General features: G+C 49.7%; 11 protein-coding genes across 11 annotated transcripts; 7 read left to right on the plus strand and 4 right to left on the minus strand.

Annotated features, from left to right (window-relative positions):
• Window positions 1-107: 107 nt before the first annotated feature.
• On the plus strand, window positions 108-2646 carry SEPMUDRAFT_72157 (DEAD-domain-containing protein; the record flags this gene model as incomplete). Its single annotated transcript, XM_016909974.1, has 1 exon — window positions 108-2646. The coding sequence occupies exon 1, from the start codon at window positions 133-135 to the stop codon at window positions 2644-2646; it is 2514 nt and encodes an 837-aa protein (XP_016757565.1). The 5' UTR covers window positions 108-132.
• A 1411-nt stretch (window positions 2647-4057) lies between these two features.
• On the plus strand, window positions 4058-5119 carry SEPMUDRAFT_135848 (uncharacterized protein; the record flags this gene model as incomplete). Its single annotated transcript, XM_016902734.1, has 3 exons — window positions 4058-4252; window positions 4325-4383; window positions 4456-5119. 3 exons carry the CDS (start codon window positions 4058-4060, stop codon window positions 5117-5119), a joined length of 918 nt encoding a protein of 305 aa, XP_016757566.1.
• A 698-nt stretch (window positions 5120-5817) lies between these two features.
• On the minus strand, window positions 5818-6760 carry SEPMUDRAFT_151469 (uncharacterized protein). Its single transcript, XM_016906836.1, has 3 exons — window positions 6483-6760; window positions 6228-6393; window positions 5818-6135 (listed from the first exon to the last, which is right to left on the minus strand). The coding sequence occupies exons 1-3, from the start codon at window positions 6684-6686 to the stop codon at window positions 5846-5848; spliced, it is 660 nt and encodes a 219-aa protein (XP_016757567.1). The 5' UTR covers window positions 6687-6760; the 3' UTR covers window positions 5818-5845.
• Window positions 6761-7008: 248 nt separating this feature from the next.
• SEPMUDRAFT_151470 (transcription initiation factor iia small chain) lies at window positions 7009-8157 on the minus strand. Its single transcript, XM_016906837.1, has 2 exons — window positions 7758-8157; window positions 7009-7694 (listed from the first exon to the last, which is right to left on the minus strand). The coding sequence occupies exons 1-2, from the start codon at window positions 7923-7925 to the stop codon at window positions 7551-7553; spliced, it is 312 nt and encodes a 103-aa protein (XP_016757568.1). The 5' UTR covers window positions 7926-8157; the 3' UTR covers window positions 7009-7550.
• Window positions 8158-8300: 143 nt separating this feature from the next.
• On the plus strand, window positions 8301-9492 carry SEPMUDRAFT_151471 (uncharacterized protein). The gene is made up of 4 exons (XM_016906838.1): window positions 8301-8404; window positions 8527-8653; window positions 8772-9080; window positions 9134-9492. Exons 1-4 carry the CDS (start codon window positions 8344-8346, stop codon window positions 9246-9248), a joined length of 612 nt encoding a protein of 203 aa, XP_016757569.1. The 5' UTR covers window positions 8301-8343; the 3' UTR covers window positions 9249-9492.
• Window positions 9493-10094: 602 nt separating this feature from the next.
• Window positions 10095-10856, plus strand: SEPMUDRAFT_110934 (uncharacterized protein; the record flags this gene model as incomplete). The annotated part of the gene is made up of 3 exons (XM_016900884.1): window positions 10095-10256; window positions 10508-10618; window positions 10680-10856. 3 exons carry the CDS (start codon window positions 10095-10097, stop codon window positions 10854-10856), a joined length of 450 nt encoding a protein of 149 aa, XP_016757570.1.
• Window positions 10857-11484: 628 nt separating this feature from the next.
• SEPMUDRAFT_52028 (FAD/NAD(P)-binding domain-containing protein) lies at window positions 11485-13083 on the minus strand (the record flags this gene model as incomplete). The annotated part of the gene is made up of 3 exons (XM_016909212.1): window positions 11485-11811; window positions 11916-12339; window positions 12443-13083. The coding sequence occupies 3 exons, from the start codon at window positions 13081-13083 to the stop codon at window positions 11485-11487; spliced, it is 1392 nt and encodes a 463-aa protein (XP_016757571.1).
• A 668-nt stretch (window positions 13084-13751) lies between these two features.
• Window positions 13752-14870, plus strand: SEPMUDRAFT_120306 (alpha/beta-hydrolase; the record flags this gene model as incomplete). Its single annotated transcript, XM_016901588.1, has 1 exon — window positions 13752-14870. The coding sequence occupies one exon, from the start codon at window positions 13752-13754 to the stop codon at window positions 14868-14870; it is 1119 nt and encodes a 372-aa protein (XP_016757572.1).
• A 268-nt stretch (window positions 14871-15138) lies between these two features.
• Window positions 15139-15495, minus strand: SEPMUDRAFT_120307 (uncharacterized protein; the record flags this gene model as incomplete). The annotated part of the gene is made up of 2 exons (XM_016901589.1): window positions 15139-15206; window positions 15327-15495. The coding sequence occupies 2 exons, from the start codon at window positions 15493-15495 to the stop codon at window positions 15139-15141; spliced, it is 237 nt and encodes a 78-aa protein (XP_016757573.1).
• Window positions 15496-16688: 1193 nt separating this feature from the next.
• On the plus strand, window positions 16689-17717 carry SEPMUDRAFT_51858 (uncharacterized protein; the record flags this gene model as incomplete). The annotated part of the gene is made up of 4 exons (XM_016909205.1): window positions 16689-17021; window positions 17098-17182; window positions 17235-17325; window positions 17390-17717. 4 exons carry the CDS (start codon window positions 16689-16691, stop codon window positions 17715-17717), a joined length of 837 nt encoding a protein of 278 aa, XP_016757574.1.
• Window positions 17718-18272: 555 nt separating this feature from the next.
• SEPMUDRAFT_110938 (MFS general substrate transporter) lies at window positions 18273-20057 on the plus strand (the record flags this gene model as incomplete). Its single annotated transcript, XM_016900885.1, has 3 exons — window positions 18273-18556; window positions 18630-18993; window positions 19224-20057. The coding sequence occupies 3 exons, from the start codon at window positions 18273-18275 to the stop codon at window positions 20055-20057; spliced, it is 1482 nt and encodes a 493-aa protein (XP_016757575.1).
• Between the last annotated feature and the right edge of the window lie 142 nt (window positions 20058-20199).

Here is a 20199-nt window from a genome sequence, read left to right on the forward strand (position 1 = left end):
GACGCGGGTAGAATATCCGACTTTCAACTTTTTTCATGTGAAGCTCCAGTCTCGCTTCCATTCGGTTTGCGACAACATTTGCACCATGTTTGTTTGAAGAACCAGAATCAGAATCGACGCTCAACCTGCACCATGGTTCCCGTACGGACTGGTCGCACACGCCCGACGAAACCGAAAAAAGCGGCACGAGGACAGAAGAGAAAGCGAGAGGATGTCGACGTAGAGGCTTTGGAAAGTGCAGTGCAGGAACTCGATCCGAAGGCGAAATATGATACTTTCACCGACTTGCCATTGTCCGAACCGACCAAGATAGGCTTGAAGGCCGCTCACTTCAGTACCCTCACCGATATCCAGGCGAAAGCCATCCCACTGGCGCTCCAAGGCCGAGATATCCTGGGAGCAGCCAAGACAGGAAGCGGCAAGACGCTGGCCTTTCTCGTTCCTGTGCTGGAGAACCTGTACCGAGCACAATGTGTGGGTGGCGATGCGGGACTCGGCGCTCTGATTATCACACCTACGAGGGAGCTGGCGATCCAGATCTTCGAGGTGCTGCGGAAGGTGGGTGGGAAAGGACATCTCTTCTCGGCTGGGCTCGTGATTGGCGGTAAGAGCGTGCGAGACGAGGCAGATGCGTTGCTGAGGATGAACATATTGGTATGCACGCCGGGGCGCATCAAGCAGCATTTGGAACAGACTGCGGGCTTCAACGCGGACAACCTGCGAATGCTCGTGATGGACGAAGCAGATCGAATCATGGACTTGGGCTTCCAGCACGCTGTAGATGCCATCATTGAATACCTCCCCAAGGATAGGCAGACCATGCTGTTTAGTGCCACACAGAGCAAGCGAGTGTCGGATCTGGCGCGACTGTCGCTGAAAGAGCCCGAGTACATCTCGGTGCATGAGACTGCTGCTTCAGCAACTCCCAAGACTTTGCAGCAAAACTATGTCATTACTCCTCTGGCTGAGAAGCTCGATACGCTCTGGTCCTTCATACAGTCGGCGAAAAAGTCCAAGATCATTGTATTCCTGTCCGCCACCAAGCAAGTACGATTCGTGTTCGAAGCTTTCCGCCATATGCAGCCCGGTATCCCACTGTTGCATCTCTACGGACGAATGAAAGAGACGACACGGCTCGAGACGACGGAGAAGTTTTCACGCGCGCAGCATAGCTGTCTGTTCACCACCGATGTCGTGGCACGTGGTCTGGACTTTCCGGCGGTAGACTGGGTCGTGCAAGTCGACTGCCCCGAAGATGCGGACACTTACATTCATCGAGTCGGTCGCACTGCGCGATACGAGCGCGAAGGTCGCGCAGTGCTGTTCCTCGACCCCAGCGAAGAGGAAGGCATGCTTACACGACTGGAGCAGAAGAAGATTCCGATCGAACGCATCAACGTACGGCAGAAGAAGCAGCAAAGCATCAAGGACCAGTTACAGAACATGTGCTTTCAGGACCCTCACGTGAAGCAGCTCGCCCAGAAGGCATTTATCGCGTACACCAAGAGCATCCACATCCAAAAGGACAAGGAAGTGTTTAATTTGCAAAAATACAAGCTCGATGAGTGGGCGGCTAGTATGGGTCTCCCTGGTGCACCCCGCATCAAGTTTTTAAATGCAGACCCAGAAGCGCAAAGACGCAAGAAGAACGAGTCACGTCAAGCACTGTTCCGGGCCTCTGACGACGATGACGAGGAGGACGACGATGAAGACGATGAAGACGAGCAGGACAACAAGAAGCAGAAGAAGAACGGAGTGCGCACCAAGTACGACCGCATGTTCGAGCGACAAAACCAGGATATCCTGGCAGAGCACAACAGGAAGCTTGTTCGCCAGGACGAAGACGACATGCATCGACTGGATGGAGAACAAATGTCTGATGATGAGCTCTTCTCGGTCAAGCGCCGCATAGCAGCAGACGAAGTGCGGTCTGGTGAAGACGAGGAAGATGATGAAGGCGAAGGTGAAGGTGAAGAAGAAGCAGACACTACCACGGGGGTCAGGAGTGTCCTCATCCCTGGAGCCAAGACGCCTCTGGTGCTCGACTCGAAGCGGCGCGAGAAGTTGCTCAAGTCGAAGAAGAAGCTGACCAAGCTCAAGGACAAGGGCCAGAAATTGGTGTTTGACGATGATGGCAATGCACAGCAGGTGTATGAGCTCGAGAATGAAGAAGGGTTCCGAGCTCAGGGCGAAGCGGAAGAACAAAGGAGGAAGTTCTTGGAGAAGGAAGCGGAGCGTGCCGAGAAGGCTGATGTAGAGGACAAGGCGCTCGCGAAAGAGAAGCGTAGAGCCAAAATGCAGAAGCGGAAGGAGAAGGAGAAGGAGGAGAGGGCGGCAGCGAATGCGCCCGAGAATAGTGATGATGAAAGCGAGGGTAGTGGTGGTGGACTCGAGGACGCGAGAGAAGAGTTTGCAAAGTTCTTGAACGACACACGAGAAAGTGATGAAAGCGCCGATGAGAGTGAGGAGGAGGAGGAGGAGGAGGAGGAGGAGGAGGAGAGGGCGCAAAAGAAACAGAAGACGGAAAAGAAAAAGGTGAAATGGTTCCAGGAAAAGGGCAAGAGAACGGATATGGAGCAGCAGGAGATGGAGATTGAATCATTTGGAGACTTGGAGGCGGCAGCAGCAGCAGCTTTGCAGAGTTAACATGAGAGTATGTTTTAATTGCATGCCAGATATGTAGCTGAGCGACAGACATGCGTAAGACAGTATGTACAATTCTGTCTTGATGAAAGGAGCTTCGACTCGAGCGCGTGGAACCAGATGACGCCACGCGTTGGTGCTGCGTTACACGGAATGTCTTTTTACCTCTTTGATATTACAGGTGAGTACAGGTGAATATACCAACTAAATAGTCGAATACTGACTACAGCGTTGGTTGTACTAGTTGTACTAATCACTTACTAATACCCCATTCAGCCGACCTGGATCCATGTTGACACGGTGTCCTAGGGTCCAAAAGTCTAACATGTCAACGTTCAAAATCAATAATATTATATCGGAACCAGTATACAGTATATATCCCTCCTAATAGTTCACTCTCCATCATATTTGGTAGGTGGTGATGATGATTATTGTTATTCACATTGTACTTCCGAAAATAGCCTTCTTTGTAATCCAAAACAACATTCCAGCAGGGAGAAATGAAGAATGTACCCGATGCGGCTTTCCTCCTCCTCCTTTCGATGCCAGGAGAGGCAGAGAGAGAGGGAGAGACGGGAGAGACGGGAGAGAAAAGAAAAAAGAAAAAAGTATACTCCTAGATGAGTCCTAGTTCCTTACCTTGCCTTTTTACTTTTGGCTTGCACAAATAATCTCACCCTGACAAGGCACAACGCTGCATTGGGCTGCATACCTTATACGTATACCTACGCTACTCTACTTCTCCTGTGTATCTGCCTGCACCTTTTTTTTTTATATATCATCATCATCATCAATACTACAAGACTTGGAACTACCTACTGCAACTACCTACCTACCGTGTACCAATAACAAGCCGCACTCTCTACCCCTTTCACACCACCATTCTGGGTCCTAGCAGCAGAAGAGCAGCTCTTTGTTGCTTCCCTTCATCCTTTCATCACGAAAACGAAGACCAAAAAGAAGAAGAAATAAAAAAGAGCAGTCCAATACTCTTTTATTTTTTCCCCCGCGTCCAATGACACTGCGAAACACACTATTGCATCGAAATTGCATCTTCTGAAAAAAGGGCTGAGAGACTCGTGTGTGTGTGTGTCTCTGCCGAAAAGACACAGTACGGGAAGAAGAAGGAAAAAAGAGAGACTCTTACGACTCAGACAAAGACATCTCTTTAAAAGTTCTGAAACTCTCTTTCTCTCTCTCGCTCTCTCTTTCTTACAGCCATATTATACACACACTCCAGGACGAATTTTTCCCCGACTCCAAAGGGCAGAGAGAGAATTGCATTGCATTGCATTGCGTTACAAAATCAAGAAGATCGACCCGCCCGCCAGCCTTATTCCCTCTTTGCGCATGATTGATTGATTGATTGATTGATTGTGTGTGGGAAGGGGAAACAAAGAGAACGAAAAAGACAATGGCGAATAATAATAACGACGACGATTTGTTGGTTATGATGAAGAAGAAGACACAGCCGTCGCCGTCGCCGCTGAGCCCGGCAGTTTCATCGACTTGGGGAATGAGATTGAGAGCGATGTTTTGTTGTGGTGGTTGGGGTTATGATGATGATGAGGATGATGATTATGATTCTTCACGGAGGTCGATTGAGATTGTGAGTTCTTTTCTTTCTCTCAGTCCAGAATGAATAGTATCTGATCTATGCTTGTCTTCTCCCCAAAAAAAGAGCGCACCGAGAAATTTTCGAAGAGAAGATGTTCAGATTGCGGGATTGACTGATGAACAGTAAGTTGACCTTTAATTTTCTTCCTCTCTTCCTTTGTACTCTTCTTCACATGCTAAAAAATCGCATTCCAGACACCACGAAATTCGCGAAAAATCCCACCGAGATGCCCAGCGCATGTATCACCAACTCCGACCTCTCCAATCCTCCCCATCCGGCACTTTCACCGAACGACCCATGCCCACCCTGGAACAATTCACTCAACCTCGCGCTGCACCCATTCCAGGTTCTTCTCCCGCGTTTCTCAGCCTTCCCGACTTTGGAGGCACCTATCCCACCAGTCCCGCTCCTCTTCCCAATCTTCCTCCCCCTTCAGCCCAACGCAACGCAAATCGCGTCTCAGGCTTCTACGGAAGCGATAATCTCCACAATGTCATTCTCCCCCACGCCAGAACGGGAGGAGGAAATACTCTGGATCGAGTCAAAGCGCATTCGAGAAAACTCTCGGATACCTTTCGGAAAACAACTCAGCTGCCTTCGCCTGCGGATTCGGTGGTTTGTGGACAGACGACGACGAGTACGAATACGACGACGATGATGATGATGACGGATGAGGAGGTGGAGATGAGATGTCTTGTTTCTTATGCTGATGAGAATGAGAATGAGAAGAAGATGTTTGATGAGGAGGAGGAGGAGGAGGAGGAGGAGGAGGAGGAGGAGGGGCGGAAGAAGAAGAAGATGATGCAGAGGAGTATACGAGACGCGAAGAATTCGGGCGATTCTTTTCAGTCGACTTAGCGATTTTGGTTTCTTTTTCTTTTTTCTTTTTTATTGCCAAAAAAAAAGCAATATCATGTCTGATGCGAGAAGCGACGAATAGAGGCAGGCAGGCGTATGGCGTATGGCGCGTGAGAGACTTGTAGGAAGTAACTCAAGGTGTGGGCGGGGATTTTCTGTTCTCATTTTCGTTTGGTTGGACATGAGTGACGTTCCGGAAGAGGAGGAGATGGTGCGATATTGGTATAGAAAAGAAAAAGACTGGAGCTGGGCTGAGGCTGGGATGTGTACGAATAACAGAGATGAAAAGAATGATGAGCTTTTTGGAAAGTAAAAGCTACTCACTACCTACCTACCTATAGGTACTAATCAGGGTGTGGATTCATGACTGCTGATGGAGGCTGTGGTGTTTCTTGGTCTTATCACTACTTAAGCTACTGTGGTGAAAGGCAAAAAGGCAATCAACTCATATTGCAGAGTGGAAAGGGGAAGGGAGGATCCATGTTTGGGAGCAGATAGTCGACAGTCATCTTTGCCTCGAGTTTGGGCATTGTTTGGGAGCTTATTATCAGCTATGCTGCTGATGCTCGACAACAAGTACACTATAAGGTACTTAATGTTAGGTAGACAAAGCACTTTTGTCACACTGACAAAAGCCAAAAAAAAAAAAACTTCCTCTGCTTCAAATGCTTTTTCTGAGAGTCGCGTAACATATCACTGTCGTCGTCTTTGTTGTCTCCCCGTTACCTATTTACCCCTCGTCTTCCCTTCAAACTCACTATCATCGCTATCATCATCATCATCATCATCATCGGCTGCTTCAGGTACTTGAGATGTATTCCCCACACGACTGGCCACCGGAGCATCAGGTTCATCCGTATAGGAATCCAAATCCACATCCTCCCCTGCTGCTACCAGAGGAGTAGAATTGTCATCATTCTTCTTATTTCCATTCCCACTGCTCTTGTCTCCGTCATCTCTCGTTCCGATAATCACCGATCCCGTGACGAGCATGGCTGCGCCGAGCCACCATAGACCTTGATTTTGTTTTTGACATGTTAATAGAGATGAAGAAGAAAGAAGGAAGAAAGAAGGAAGAAAGAGGAAAGAAAGAAAAGAGAAAACTCACCAGGTAAACTCTCCCGAAAAATCACCCAGCCCAAAATCGCCGTCATCATGAAATTCGCACTCGTATTCATCACACTCACTCGGACGGTACTGGATGCCAGACGGAGTGCATTGGTGAATAAACCCCACATGATGGCGTTGAAGAGGAGGTTGAGGAGGAAGAAGAACTATTCAATATTTGTATTTCAGAAATGTTGAATTTTTGAAAAAGAAAAAAAGAAACAAATCGAAAAATAAAGAAAAAATGTGAACTCACCCCTCTCACTAATCCTTCCACAATAATCACGAATTTCCCTCCTTCTTCTTCGCCTCCTCCTCCTAGAGCGGTGGAAATGGCTGTCGCCCAGGTACTCGTCAATTGCGTCGTGGTGAGTTTGGCAAATACCCCGTTGAGGGCGGCGCAGAAGCCCGAGGAGAGGGCGTAGATGAGCCATTGGGGAGTATTGGAGTGGGATGTCATGGCTCTTTTTTTTTTTCTTTTCTTGATTATGGATGGGGGTAGTGGTACTACCTAATGTGTGTATGTATGGATTGTTGGAGGGTTGAGGGGATAGGGAGGTGACATGAGATGAGATTCTGTAGGTTGTAGGTTGTAGACTTGTAGGAGTAGGGGGGCTTGGCATGCAACTACCTAAGGTCAGGTACCTCACTCTTCATTTTGATTACTCAGCGTATGCATGTGCACTTTTCCGACAATCACAATTCACTCTACTACATGTACCAACTTCAGAAGCAAAGACTGAGACGAGACGGACGTAGCACAGCCGGGCCTGCGTAATATGCCCTAATCAAGTACAATTGAAGAATACCAGCCATGATATAACCAACGTAGACAATAGATGCTAGATTCTTATACTTCTTCTTCGAATTCTAGTGCTGCTTACCATGTATCCTCATTGATGAAGCTGCTGAATCCATGTCATATGCCAATTGCATTATGATACTGTAACCTCGGTACCTGTATGCAAGACCACTCATCTACTCATCTCATCATCAATATGTGTCTGATTAAGGGCAAGCCATAACAGTTCTGGAATCGCTCTCCACGTTTCACTGCTGGCTCTCACGCGTAGAACCTCGTTCTCGTTGGCCGAACCCTTGCGCCTGTGTGAGTACCATTAATCGTGACGGCGAACCTGAATCAGTCACGAGTCCTCTCGGCCTCAGTGTTGTCTTGGAGCAAACCTCTGGCGCGCTTCTCCTCTCTTCGTGAGCGGAGCAGAGCATCCTTCTTATTCTTCTTCTTCTTCTTCTTGGTCGTGCTGGACTGGGGTATCCTCCACCTTGCTCGCCTCGCCGAACCCGTCCTCTCCACAGCTTGCTACTAAGGAGCTTTGTCCTTGGACTGACATGCTACAATCTTGACCTTCTCCGCGTCCATCTGATGGGCATTATCCATTTTGAATTTCACGTCCTTGATCACAAACGTCCACACTTCGTCGCAGAATCGATAGACGTCAAGATGTCCCTTGACAGAGCATCAGTCCCCATTTACCGCCTCACCCTGCCTCGACTGCACGGGACGTCTCACCTTGAATGTCATGCGAGCTTTGACTTTGTCGCCGAGTACAGTGGCAATGTGCTGATCGAAGTTGGCCATGATGCGCATAGCAAGCTGAGGTTCGATGCGCCGAGAACTGATCAGGTCGTCGAGCGTGTCGGCGAGAGCGAGGCCGATGCTGCGCGCATAAGATGTCATTAGCGTACAGTTCCTCTTACCTCTCTACCTCTCTCTCTACCTGCGGGAGTGACATGGCAAGGGAGGCGCATACGAAGTGCCTCTGTAGAGCTCATAGTAGCCCAGTTGCGCTGCAGTCTGCGCCATGATACCGATCGCTCCTCAACGGTGCGAGACGATGCGAGTAATATGCGGTGAGAGCACCTCGAGCGAGTGTTGCTGGAGAGGTGTCTGGGGTATCAAGAGATTGAAGGTGTTGAGGGGTCGTTGGTTATATAATAAGGTAGTTGGTGGAGATGAGGAGGGCGAGGGAGAGGGCGGAGCGGGAGCCGGCAGCTCCCGTCAACTCGCGATGTCATGTGCATCAGCTCCAGGCGACACTTTCGAGTGAAGGAAGCATCCACATCCATCTCCAACACTCTTCCGCTGCTCGTCAACCATGGGAGGACTCTACTATGGCGCTGGGGGCGCTGGCTCGGCCCTCACGGTCATTGGACTTTGTACGCGACTATCCCCATCCCACACAATCCCTCAATGGAGAGGCGAGGCGAGGCGAGGCGAGAGAGAGCGAGAGAGGGAGGGCGAGAGCTAGAGGGAGGTCGCGACTAACCCAAGACGATAGATATGCTCTTCCAAGGCGAAGGAGAGGCCTTCAACGTCGGCGCCTTTCTCGAATCCATATCACCCTACGCCTGGGCTTCGACCGGCATCGCCCTCTGCATAGGACTGTCTGTGGTGGGAGCAGCATGGTCAGTAATACACTATTCCGCGAAGCATGAGAGGCATCAGGCGTGAGGGAGAAGGCTGGTAGACGGGCAAAATGAAGGACGAACGTCGAGAACAACAGCTGAGACAGAATACGTATAGGGGCATCTTCATTACAGGCTCGTCCATCCTTGGAGGAGGTGTCAAGGCACCACGAATCCGGACCAAGAACTTGATCTCCATCATCTTCTGTGAAGTCGTGGCCATCTACGGCGTCATCATGAGCATTGTCTTCTCCGCCAAGATGGAGAATGTATCGGGGCCAGGGATATACTCTGCGGGAAACTATTTCACCGGTTATGCTCTCTTCTGGTCCGGACTCCTGGTCGGCGCGTGCAACTTGATCTGCGGCGTCTCTGTCGGTATCAACGGGTCTAGTGCTGCCTTGTCTGACGCGGCTGATCCAAGTTTGTGAGTACATGACGAGCTCAGAGGCGAGAATAGCAAATACTAACCAGCCCAAGATTCGTCAAGGTTCTCGTTATTGAGATCTTCTCTTCAGTGCTCGGCTTGTTTGGACTCATCATTGGACTGCTTCTGAGCGGGAATGCCGATCCATTCCAAGCGCCCGGCAAATAGATAATCTCCTGGATGTTGCGGAATCGACGCCTTGTATCCAGACCTACCACGGGCCTCCACCTTGCTTGTCGCAACGCCGATCTATGGATGGATTGGGCAGCTACGAGCCGCGGGAAAATGCATTTGCGGGCGAACAGGAAACAGCATGGCACAGGCAAGCCTCAAGTGGTATACCGGCGACAGTAAGGCTATGTATGTATGTATTGTGACAATACTTTGAGGGCATCTACGCCCGCACCTTCACGGCTCATTCCAGAAGCTACACCAGCACCGTCGACGATCCAGGGTCACTACAAGATCACTCAGATATGGATTTGTGGAGGTAGGCGTATGTCTCGCAGTCTCGGGGCTTTGATTCTTGTACCCAACCAGAGACAAGAACAATGGAAACACACCCGCGACATACGCAAATCATGTCATCATCCTAGACGCGTCTGGTTGTTGCTGATGGTTGCACCAGTATAGGCTCGAAGATTCTTCGGAAGCACAAACAAGTCTTCTCCTGATTGCTCGCTTCCAGTCACTTGCTCTTCGCTCTGTATAAAGTCTGACTTCTCGCTGCTCACGTTGATTTCAGTTCTGATACCACATGCCCTTCCTTGGCTTGCATACCCATGAATCCACTATATACAACACCCACCAGACAACACACTATATACAACACTAACCAGACAACACGCTATACGCAGTGTGAAGTACACTCAGATCCGAGGATCGGCTCTCTCATCTTGATACTCCTCTGATAAAGGAGCTTCGCTGGCGAGGTACTCACCTTGGAGGGGGTGCAGCGTGGGGCAGCTTTTCAAAGACAGAACAGGTCGACACCACCACCTACTCAATCTCATCATGGCTCCGACCAAGAAAACCACCGCCGCCACCGCCAACACAGCTTTTGACCCTGACCCAAACACCGCTGCCTCCACTGGCATTCCCACCGAACTCCCCACTCACACCGACGGATATACGAACCCTGATCTTGTCATGGAGATCATTTGGCCCGCCCCCAAGGTACGCATCCCCTTTCCCCTCCTTCTCCACCTTTCCCTCTCTCCAGCCCAGCAACTAACCCTTTCCGGCGCAGATCAATGCTGGTAATAGCGGCCTTCCAAACACCACGCACCAGACCATAACCGATCTCTGGAGGGGCGCCAGCAGAAGTGGACGGCAATCATCGCAGGACAAGAGAATACCATCTCTGGCTTCATTATATCTTCCGAGAAAACATCTATAAACTGTGATTATAGCAATAATTTTGCCAGATGCAACTTCAGAGCATTCATATGGCTGAAGACAATTATACCGTAATTTCGGCTTTATCCTTTGGATATTGGAGCTGCATTGGATCTGAAGACTCGACAAACCGCGTCGAAGTATGTCATGAGCCTGCCGGATTGCATTGCAGAGAAGGGTGATATGTGGAACTGGTTGAAGGGGGGGCACACTCATCCACGAAATGCTACATGCCTACACGATTCATGGAACCTGACTGAAAGCGATGGCACCAAGTCACACGAAAAATGCCACTGCGGCACCAAAACTGCCACTGCGGCACGAAAACCGTACACCGGCCTGTGGAATCAGAACTGGCCAGGCGTGCTCCCTCGCTGAAAGTGCACAGCAACGATGGTGTTCAAGTTGTGAGCAAAAGGGCGCATCCCGAGCAGAAAATCTTTGGGAAACGATGCGAAGAGGGTACTCGAGCTGCGGGGAGGTCGTTATCAAGGGCCAGTATATGGACGTGGGGGGAGCAGCTACTTTTGGTATGTCTGGTGCTTGCGAGAGGCATGAGGAATGTTTTGTGGGTTGAGGAGAGATAGAGAGCCTAAATAGTCACTTCGTGATCGGAATATACAAGAGAAACTACCCCTTGCTAGAAGGAATATCATTTCTCTCTTTTCGAAGTAGAATCGAGTGAGTTTATCGATCATAATCAATAAGAGGTGCACAGTGAACTGCTCTGCGTCCGAATAACATCCGAGAGATGATTTTCCGTTCGTTCTATTCGGCAGAGTAGTTTACATTAAGGCCAAAGAAGATTGTAAGTGCTTCTCCCCTCCAACAATCATGATCCATCTCTCAAAAATCGCTCGATTTCCACTTTCGCATTCCATTCTCGCCCGGCTTCTGAGAAGGAGTTGCCAATGATCCAACCACCTGCGCAAAAAAAAAGAACATTGTCGTGTCAGCTGAAAAGAGAAGAAAGAGAAAGGGCCCCATTGAACCCCGAGTGTCCTGCTCACTTACCGATGCGAGGAAAGTTTGTCACGAGGAATAAGAAGCAATAATATGTATACTCCCACCACAGAGTAGTAATCTTGCGTCTGCCGAAATATAGATTCCGCGTTTGTGTCTTGATATTGGCTACTCGTTCGTGTCGAAGCTCATAGAGAGCTTTGGTGGCGGAATCGATGCTTTGGGCGAGGGCGTGGGAGGAGGTGGATCTTTGGTCATCATCATCATCAAAATCATCAAGTGAAGTCTCCTCTTCTTGCAATGATTCCGAAAGGTAGTGAGTCAGGAGAAGGGAGAAAGTCACACTATCTTCAAGGGCTTGTGCTGCTCCCTGAATGAGTTTGACAAACAAGTCAGCCGCGAGATCTTTGTGTGGAAAGAAAGAAAAAGGAGTTCGTCTTCCAACAACCCTTCCTTCGATTGACGGAAACTTACCTGTCCACTGGTCGCTTGTAACGTATGAGCAGCATCTCCGAGCAAAACACACCCTCCTTTGCCCCAGTGTGGTAACTTTGGCGTTGTCCACAACGGATAGACTGATGATGTGTTGGAAGCAGAGATACATTTCTGGATTATCGGGTCCTTCCAAGTTCCATGCCGCTGCTCCAACTGTTTTTGTACTTGAGCCGCGTCGGTGGATTCAGGGGAAGGGATTTCTTCTGATGGCCAGTTGGACCACCATCCCAGCGTTGTGCATGCTGAAAGGGGCGATACAGCAGCATAGCCGAAAGAGCCTGTAGGCCCGAATGTGACTACCGCACTCTTCTGCTTCGCGATAATATCTGGCACGCTCTCCTCATCCTTCTTCTTCTCCTTACTGTTGTCCATCTTGATGAAAGAGCCGACGCCGCCGAAACCCCTGTTGTAATGTAGCTCAGGAGGTCAGGTCTATTCACTTCGCATGAACGAACAAATCAAGAACATGAAGAACAGACGGCAGAAGATGAGAAAAAAAAACTTACTCAAATTCCGGTGCATAGTGCTTTTCATCAGCCTCTTGACCAAACACTGCTCGTTTCACCACACTGTGGACGCCATCTGCACCAATGACCAAATCTGCTTCGACGGAGGGACGGCCGTCGGAGAATTTGACTCGCGGTTTCTGATTTCCATCTGGAGATTTTCCTCCTCCCAACTCTACATCGATGACTTTGCCGTGGAGAATCGGCTGCTCTCGCCTTCCGACAATTTCTCGTAGACATTCTTTGAGGACGGCATGAGGGCATGAGATGGCATATTCCTCTTTCTGATCGACTGTTGCTGTTGTGGCTGTTGTTGTTGTTGTTGTAGGCAGCTTTGCAAGAGTATATCCCCTCGCAGATCGAATTGTAAAAGCATGGTTCTCGAATCCTTGTGATTTGAACAACGTATACAGTTCAGGATCGATTTGTTGTAGAATCTTGATGCTGGTTGGAGGGAGGATGGAAGTGTTACCAATGGGCCCTGCTCCTGATCCTGCTCCCGCTGGTATGGAGATGTGGGAGTCGTAAATGAGGAATTCTAATTTTCTGGTAGTTTTGCCGAGAATTGGTGGGAGAAGTTTTTCGAGGAGGAGATATGTGGATAGGCCTGAGACGCCAGCGCCGACGATGATGATTCTCATGATAAATTTTTTTGGCTTACTACTTGGAATTCTGATGAGACAATGTAAACAATCAGATTTTTTCCCCTATTTTCTCTCTGGTGCATGGAAGAAATTATGGTTGGTCCAGGCGAATCCCTTAGTCCGTACGTGTGTATAGCGAAACCTTCATCTACACCGACAATGTTGCCATCTCGTATCCCGAGCTTGGAGACTCTCTGGGGTTTACTATCGACACGAGCCCAATACAACATGATCATCGACGGCCGGGGGGAGAAAATGTTTGCGTGACCCTGTAACCCTTTTCACTTAGGATACTTCGCCAGGGGTCACGAAGACAATATCAGAATTTACGTACATGTGTTTGCAATGCCCAAGAACAAGATGCCTGAGCAGTTTCCCTGGGCACTTTTCATGGATGACCCTTTTCTCTTGAGCAGTTTTCCTTTTCGGTTTCTTCATGGATGTTCTTTTTTTTTCCCCTTTTTTCTCCCCCCCTCGTGAGCATTTTTTTCTTGGACAGGGGTTTGAGCAAGTTGCCGTATTTGGTAATCTTCGGCTTCACGAATGAGTTTCGATCGGACGACTGAGAATATTGTACTCTTTCCAATGGTCGACAGCAACAAAAAAAAATCGATCCTTCAGCGACAGACCCTCATTCCACCATCATCGCATCCAGAAGAACGAAAATGCTCCTTCCGGGTCGTCTGGGAAACTCTCAATCGAGCCTCGCCACCGATCCGAGAACTCATCGTGGACTCCTGAAAGGCCTAGAAGCGTATGAAATGCAGTACAATACTTTTCTGACCGCGAACATCACTCCAGATGCTTCTCTAGCAGAAATAATTGCTTTCGCCCATGAGAGCGAAAAGGCACTCGAGAGCATGATACATGGAATGGACTTTGGCGTACTACATCCTTCGCAACAAAGTCCAATCACCGTGACACAAGTCTTCATTCCTGGCGTCAACGAGAACCAAATTCAACTATCCATATATCGCCCCGCCCATGAAAACTCTCAGGAGGAGCTACCCGCCGTCTTGTATTTTCACGGAGGTGGCATGGTCATGTTATCCACGCAAAATCGTCTACACACGAGCTACGCAGAAGCGATTGCTCGCACGGGTCTGGTCGCCATTCTCGTGGATTTCAGCAATGTTCTCAGCAACGGAAATCCCGAAGCCAGTTCACACACCAATCTCAATCCATTTCCTACGGGACTAGACGATTGTGTCTCAGCAGCGAGGTGGATAAACAAACACAAACAAGACCTGCGAATCAGCAAAATCGTGCTGCACGGTGATAGCGGAGGGGCAAATCTGGCTTTGGCTACAGCGTTGAGACTCAATATTAGTGAAAATACAAAGGCTACGATCGATGGTGTGTTTGCCGTGGATCCCTATATCAGCGGAGCGTACGACCAGAGTCGGGAATGGAAATTGAAAAATCTGCTGCAATCTTTGGTCGAGTGTGATGGATATGATGTGAGTTGTTCTTCGTGCTCGATTTATGCTCGTCTCTACGACCATCAGGGCAAATTTCGAAACGATCGTTTTGCTTGGCCATACTGGGCGATGGAGTCTGATTTGTGTGGCTTGCCGCCTCATGTGATTATGGTTGCTGAGTTGGATCCGTTGAGGGATGAAGGGATCGAGTATTGCAGGAAACTCGTTCGGGCTGGCGTGAGGAGTGTGGGAAGGGTGAGATTGGGAATGACTCATACGGGTGATTTATTGTTGAGGCAGTACGTGCCGGACGAGTTTTTGGAATTACTCGATATGCTCAGGGGTTTTGTCGATAGACTTTGATAGAATGTTCGAGTTACTGCTACTCCCTATCAATCATTTCTTCCCTCGCAAGAACACACCGGGTTTATGGTATGGTCAACCAATGGAGAATATGCTAGATACAATGTGTGCGCCGTTCGAACGATGGAGGTAAGAGATATCGTGCTACAGAGCTGTAATGCTCGTATAAGCGACCACTAGAAAAGAAAGGGGGAGAAACGAATGTATATGATTGTCATCGATATGATTATGATTCAAACGAATGTACTGCCGATAGCTATCTATGCACTCAAATTCTCACAATGACCTCCATCAAGTTGCAAAATGAGACAATGCCATCCGGCTCCGCCCTCCCCCCTATCTCGCAGATTTCAGGGGTTGCTCCGCTTACTTGGCTACGCGACAAGAAAAAAAAAGAGGTCATCAGCGGAGATCAGAACAGACGAGCTGATGCAGAATGCGGACGAAAATGCTTACTCTCGGTCTTGACCTCGATGAGGCTGCCCTTGCTGTTTGGTGCGTGAGTGGCGTAGGAGCGTCGGAGATCAATTTGCTGAGGATCGGTTTCGGCATCGATGGCTTTGTCGCTCTCCTTTTGCGGGAAGACTTTCTTCCATGGCTGGATCTTTACCTCTTCGGCTGGCATGGTTGCTGAAGTGGCTGGCATTTTGAAGCGTTGTTGATTGTTTGTGGTGGTGGTGGGGATTGGTGATTGGCGGTGGGTTACTTGTTTTTCTGTTTTGATTCGCTGATCTTTGTCAGGAGATGGAAGAAAGGGGGCGAAATGATTCATCTCTTATATATGCCGTTCTATCTGATCTTCCAGCTCCATAACAGCACCTCTTGGTATTGCGTGACCCTCTAGCTTGATTGACAGAGCGATGTTCACACACAGCAATCGAATTCTCGGGGAGCATCTCTCGTGTTGACAGGCTTCCCCCTTGGATTGAAAGAATGGCCCTCGTGTGTTCTGCTCTTGTTTGAGCACGAACATGATGCTTTGTGCCCAACTCACACGAAATGATCGACACGACGCACGCCAGGGGAAACGTATGATGGAAGACAGTCGGCGTTGGTGTGTCGCTTCGACGTATCATTGGACAATGATTGCTATTGCAACAGCAGGAGTTAACCGTAACCTGCTACGGGTCAGCACGATGTTCGCTAAGATGTTCGTGTATATCGATTGTACGACTCGGCCCGTCTGAATGTTACTTTCAGTGGCGTGAAGTGTGTAAGTCTCTGCTCAAGGGGATGCTCGATGACTGTTGGACCATACCGAAACGTAGCATGCTCCAAATCCGTCGCCATAGTGTCGCTTACTCATATCATCACACTACGGCGAGCGTAGCGAGTGAATACGTGAGTTTCGGTATAACTCTCGCCCCCCAGCAATCGTCGGCTGGGGAGTTGAGCAAGTATGCGCCGCGCGCGTTGGCTTGCCCCTTTGGAAAAGAATAACCATTCAGCAACAGATTGGTCGTCGTATGCGATGATGGAATTCTTCTTGCTGGTTCAATACGCTCATAGCGTCTATACTACTGAGAAGCTGGCCGGGACTGTCAAGTATCTTCGTCGGTCAGAAGCATTGATCATCTCTCTCTTCTGTCAGTCGCATAAGTACTCATTCTTGCGCAGGGAGCCCGTATACAGGGCTGCCAGGCCTTGTTGGCTGGTACGATGCGTAGAGACTCTGTATTGCGCATACGGGGGGCACACAGGTCGTGTGACACGGCGTAGGCAGCTTCTCGGCGGTAGAAAAAGCAGCCTTCTTGGCTCACATGTCAAAGATGAAAAATCTTCCCTTGTTGACAGTGCCACGACATCACATTTTCAGCAATGAGAGATACAGTATTGGCCACCCTTCGATATGCTCGAGGAGATGGCGAGAAGCTGCTGACGGAGAAACCATATATTCTGACGTATCCGACATCAGAAGGCATACCATGGTCGAATTTTACCATTGATTTTCATCCCGGAATCAAGATCCATAGCCTCCGGTCGGCCAACCTGGATTACAACAGGAGTGGGCTGGCCATGGGCGAGCTCGAGAGTTGTATGCCTCCAAGTGATTTCGATGACGAGTCGAAGATAGAGAGTACATACTTGCCAGCAGTACATCGTTGCCTGCAGAAGACTCTCGGGGCGAAGGAAATCTACATCTTCGACTACGTATGTGAGGCGTCAGCCAGCCACAGGAAACCTCCATCGTCAATTCGACTGCTGACTTACCAAACCTGTGGCACAGATGATCAGGAAGAGAAAGCCAGAATTCCTCAAGACATCTCCATCGCAGGACCAAGGTCCTCAACCAGCGCTTTCTGCCCACATTGGTGAGTCGTAGCCCCTGAGAGAAGAGATATTGCCGCTCATCAAAAACCACAGACTACACCACGAAAGAAATCGAGGAGCGTCTCCAGAACTATTTCGGCAGCAAGGCACCGGAGCTCAAGAACAGACATTTTCAGGCAATCAAGTCAGTGAAGAACACACAGACGGAAGCGTTGACCTGGCCGAGCTGACCATCGTGTGTACTGCAGTGCATGGAAGCCGTTGAAAGGGCCCCTTCGAGATTACCCGTTGGCGTACTGCGATGCAAGCACGGTCAACACATCCACCGACCTGATGGTGACGGACGAAGTGTTCCCGAACATCGTCAACGAGATCTATCAGGCGCTGTATAGCCCCGCTCACCGATGGTATTGGATTCCTGATCAAACGGAGACGGAGTTGGCGATATTCGTGGGATATGATTCGCGTCAGGAGGCGCAACTGGCGGTACCGCACTGTTCGTTTGATCTGGGGCACTTGAGTGAAGGAGAGCCGCGCCAGAGTATCGAAGTTCGCGCTCTGGTGTTCTTCGATTGAGCGCGTACAGTCGATTAGGGGTTTCTGCTGTGAAGCGGTATGGGGGAAAAATGTAGTTGATAGATTGTAGGCATTGGTAGTGGTAGTTAGCCATGTCGCCGTCGGGCTCCGGGCCTCCGGCCCTTTTTTCTTTTTTTCACTTGCACTGTCCCACCGGGCCGGCATCCCCCTTTTAGGAGCTTGCCAAGCCTACTTTCGTCCCCCCCCTGGCACAACCACGATAGCCGACAGCATCATTATACAATACCTCATGCTGCAACACCATATGTATAAGACACAGTCTGTTGCACTTTTCACTCGCACTCCGCCCCCTGTTGCTGTACCGCCTCCAACATCTCCCTTTTGACATTATTATGTTCGGGCGATGCGGTCCGGCGGCGGTCAGACTGGCTCTTCTGCCGGTCTCACAATAATGTAGACAGCTAGCATCGCCGTTCCCGCTAGGTCTGCAGACTCTGCACTTCAATATCATCTCTACTCCTCGTTTTCAGACTCGAACTCCTGTTTTATGAAACCTCCACAAACTCCATTGTACTCTTATATCGTTGTTCAGCCATGGCAAACGAGCATTCCCCTGATACTCACGAGCGACCATGGACCACCAGTGTCAGCAATCATGAAGCCACAACGGATCTCGACGCATCAAGCCATGACTGCGAAAAGGCCGCGAAGGTACTCGAAGCAGCGAACGTGACAGGTTTCACATCAGAAGAAGAAGAAGAAGCAGAAGAATATACTGTCGATTGGGACGGCCCAACTGACCCAGCGAACCCACGAAATTGGTCTCCACGCAAGAAATGGGCGATAGTAATCAAGAATTCTGCTCTGACGCTCTGCCAGTACGGACGTGTTTTCTCTATCTCTCTCTGTTAGCGCTCAGCAACTGATTTATTTGATCTCCAAACCCTTTAGAGCCATGTCCATCACCATGGTTGCTCCAGTCATCCCCGAAGCAATGGCAGATTTTGGATCTGACAACGCAGTCATCGCTCAACTGCTAGTTTCGATACAAGTGGTAGGAGTCGCCGCAGGATCCTTGGTCCTGTCGCCTCTTTCGGAGCGGTACGGTCGGTCGCCTCTGATGCACGCGACAAATCTGGCGTTTATGATTGCAGCCATTGTGTGTGCGCTCAGGCCAAGCATCCCCGTGTTGATCGTGGGTCGCTTGGTCATGGGGATTTGCACCATATCACTTGGCGGTGCTTATATTGCGGATATGATGGACCCGGAAGATCGTGGAATGGCGCTCAATGTGTGGAATGTGGGACCGGTGTTGGTGAGAGCTATGATCAGCTTCCGAGAGAGAGAAAGCGGGCGGCCGTGTGTATAGCTGCTAACGGAAGAATACCAAGGCTCCCATGATCGGTCCCATCGCGGGAGGATATCTGGCTCTTGCGACACAATGGATATGGACATATCGGATGCTTTCCATCATGGGATGTTCTCCTCCATGGCCATGTGGTTTGCAACGATGATACTAATTGGTGTGTGTGTGCGTGTGTTTAGGCTGCATTTTGGCTACTGATATGCCTCGTTCTCTTGCCTGAAACGTATGCTCCACGACTACTCGAGATCAAAGCCAAGCGACTGCGAAAGACGACAGGCGTCGAATCCTACCAGTCGTCGTACAACAAGTCCGGCCAGCTGCGAACTTCTCTGCTGCCTTCTCTCGCTCGACCGTGGAAGATGTTGATCCGCTGCCCAGCAGCAGTCATCCTCTCTCTATTCGGAGCCATTGCGTACAGTTACATGTACTTCATGTTCTCGACCTTTACCAGTGTCTTTCAAAGCACCTACAAGTTCAACTCGGGAGAGGCAGGACTCGCCTATCTTGGGTTCGGAATCGGTTCACTCACATCGCAAGTGGCCATTCACATCTTTGGCAAGTGGCAGGAAACGCAACGGACCAAGACAGGGAGCACGGCCGTCCAGCCCGAGCACCATCTACCCCTTCTACAGTACGCGGGGGTTCTCATGGCAGGCGGACATCTGTGCTATGGCTGGTCGCTGGAATATCATCAACACTGGACGCTGCCAATAGCGGGAACTTCACTCAGTGCCTGTGGGATCGTGCTCGTCTTTCAGGCGGTGCAGGCATATCTCGTCGAAGCATACACGCTGTACGCTGCCAGCGCCATCGCGTTGAGTATCGGGGTGCGATGTGTCTGTGGTCTGACTATCCCTCTGGCTGCCCCGCGACTGTATCAAGAGCTTGGATACGGCTGGGGCAACACGCTACTTGCCGCATTTGCGGCTCTTATGCTGCCTGTAGCGCTGTTGTTGGTTAAGCACGGGGCAAAGTTACGCGAAAGGTCCCAATTCCGCGATTCACGTGAGTGAAAAGTCCAAGTGCCAAGGATTGGCATGGCCGTCTTTGCAGTAGTTTGTCTAGTTTGAGGCAATATAGATCGATCTAGATTGCATATTGTCACTTGTGCAAACGCAAGCTTGAAGCGGCTATTCAGTTGTGTTGGATCTGGAC

The sequence above is a fragment of the Sphaerulina musiva genome (assembly GCF_000320565.1).
Source record: "Sphaerulina musiva SO2202 unplaced genomic scaffold SEPMUscaffold_10, whole genome shotgun sequence".
NCBI lineage: Eukaryota > Fungi > Ascomycota > Dothideomycetes > Mycosphaerellales > Mycosphaerellaceae > Sphaerulina > Sphaerulina musiva.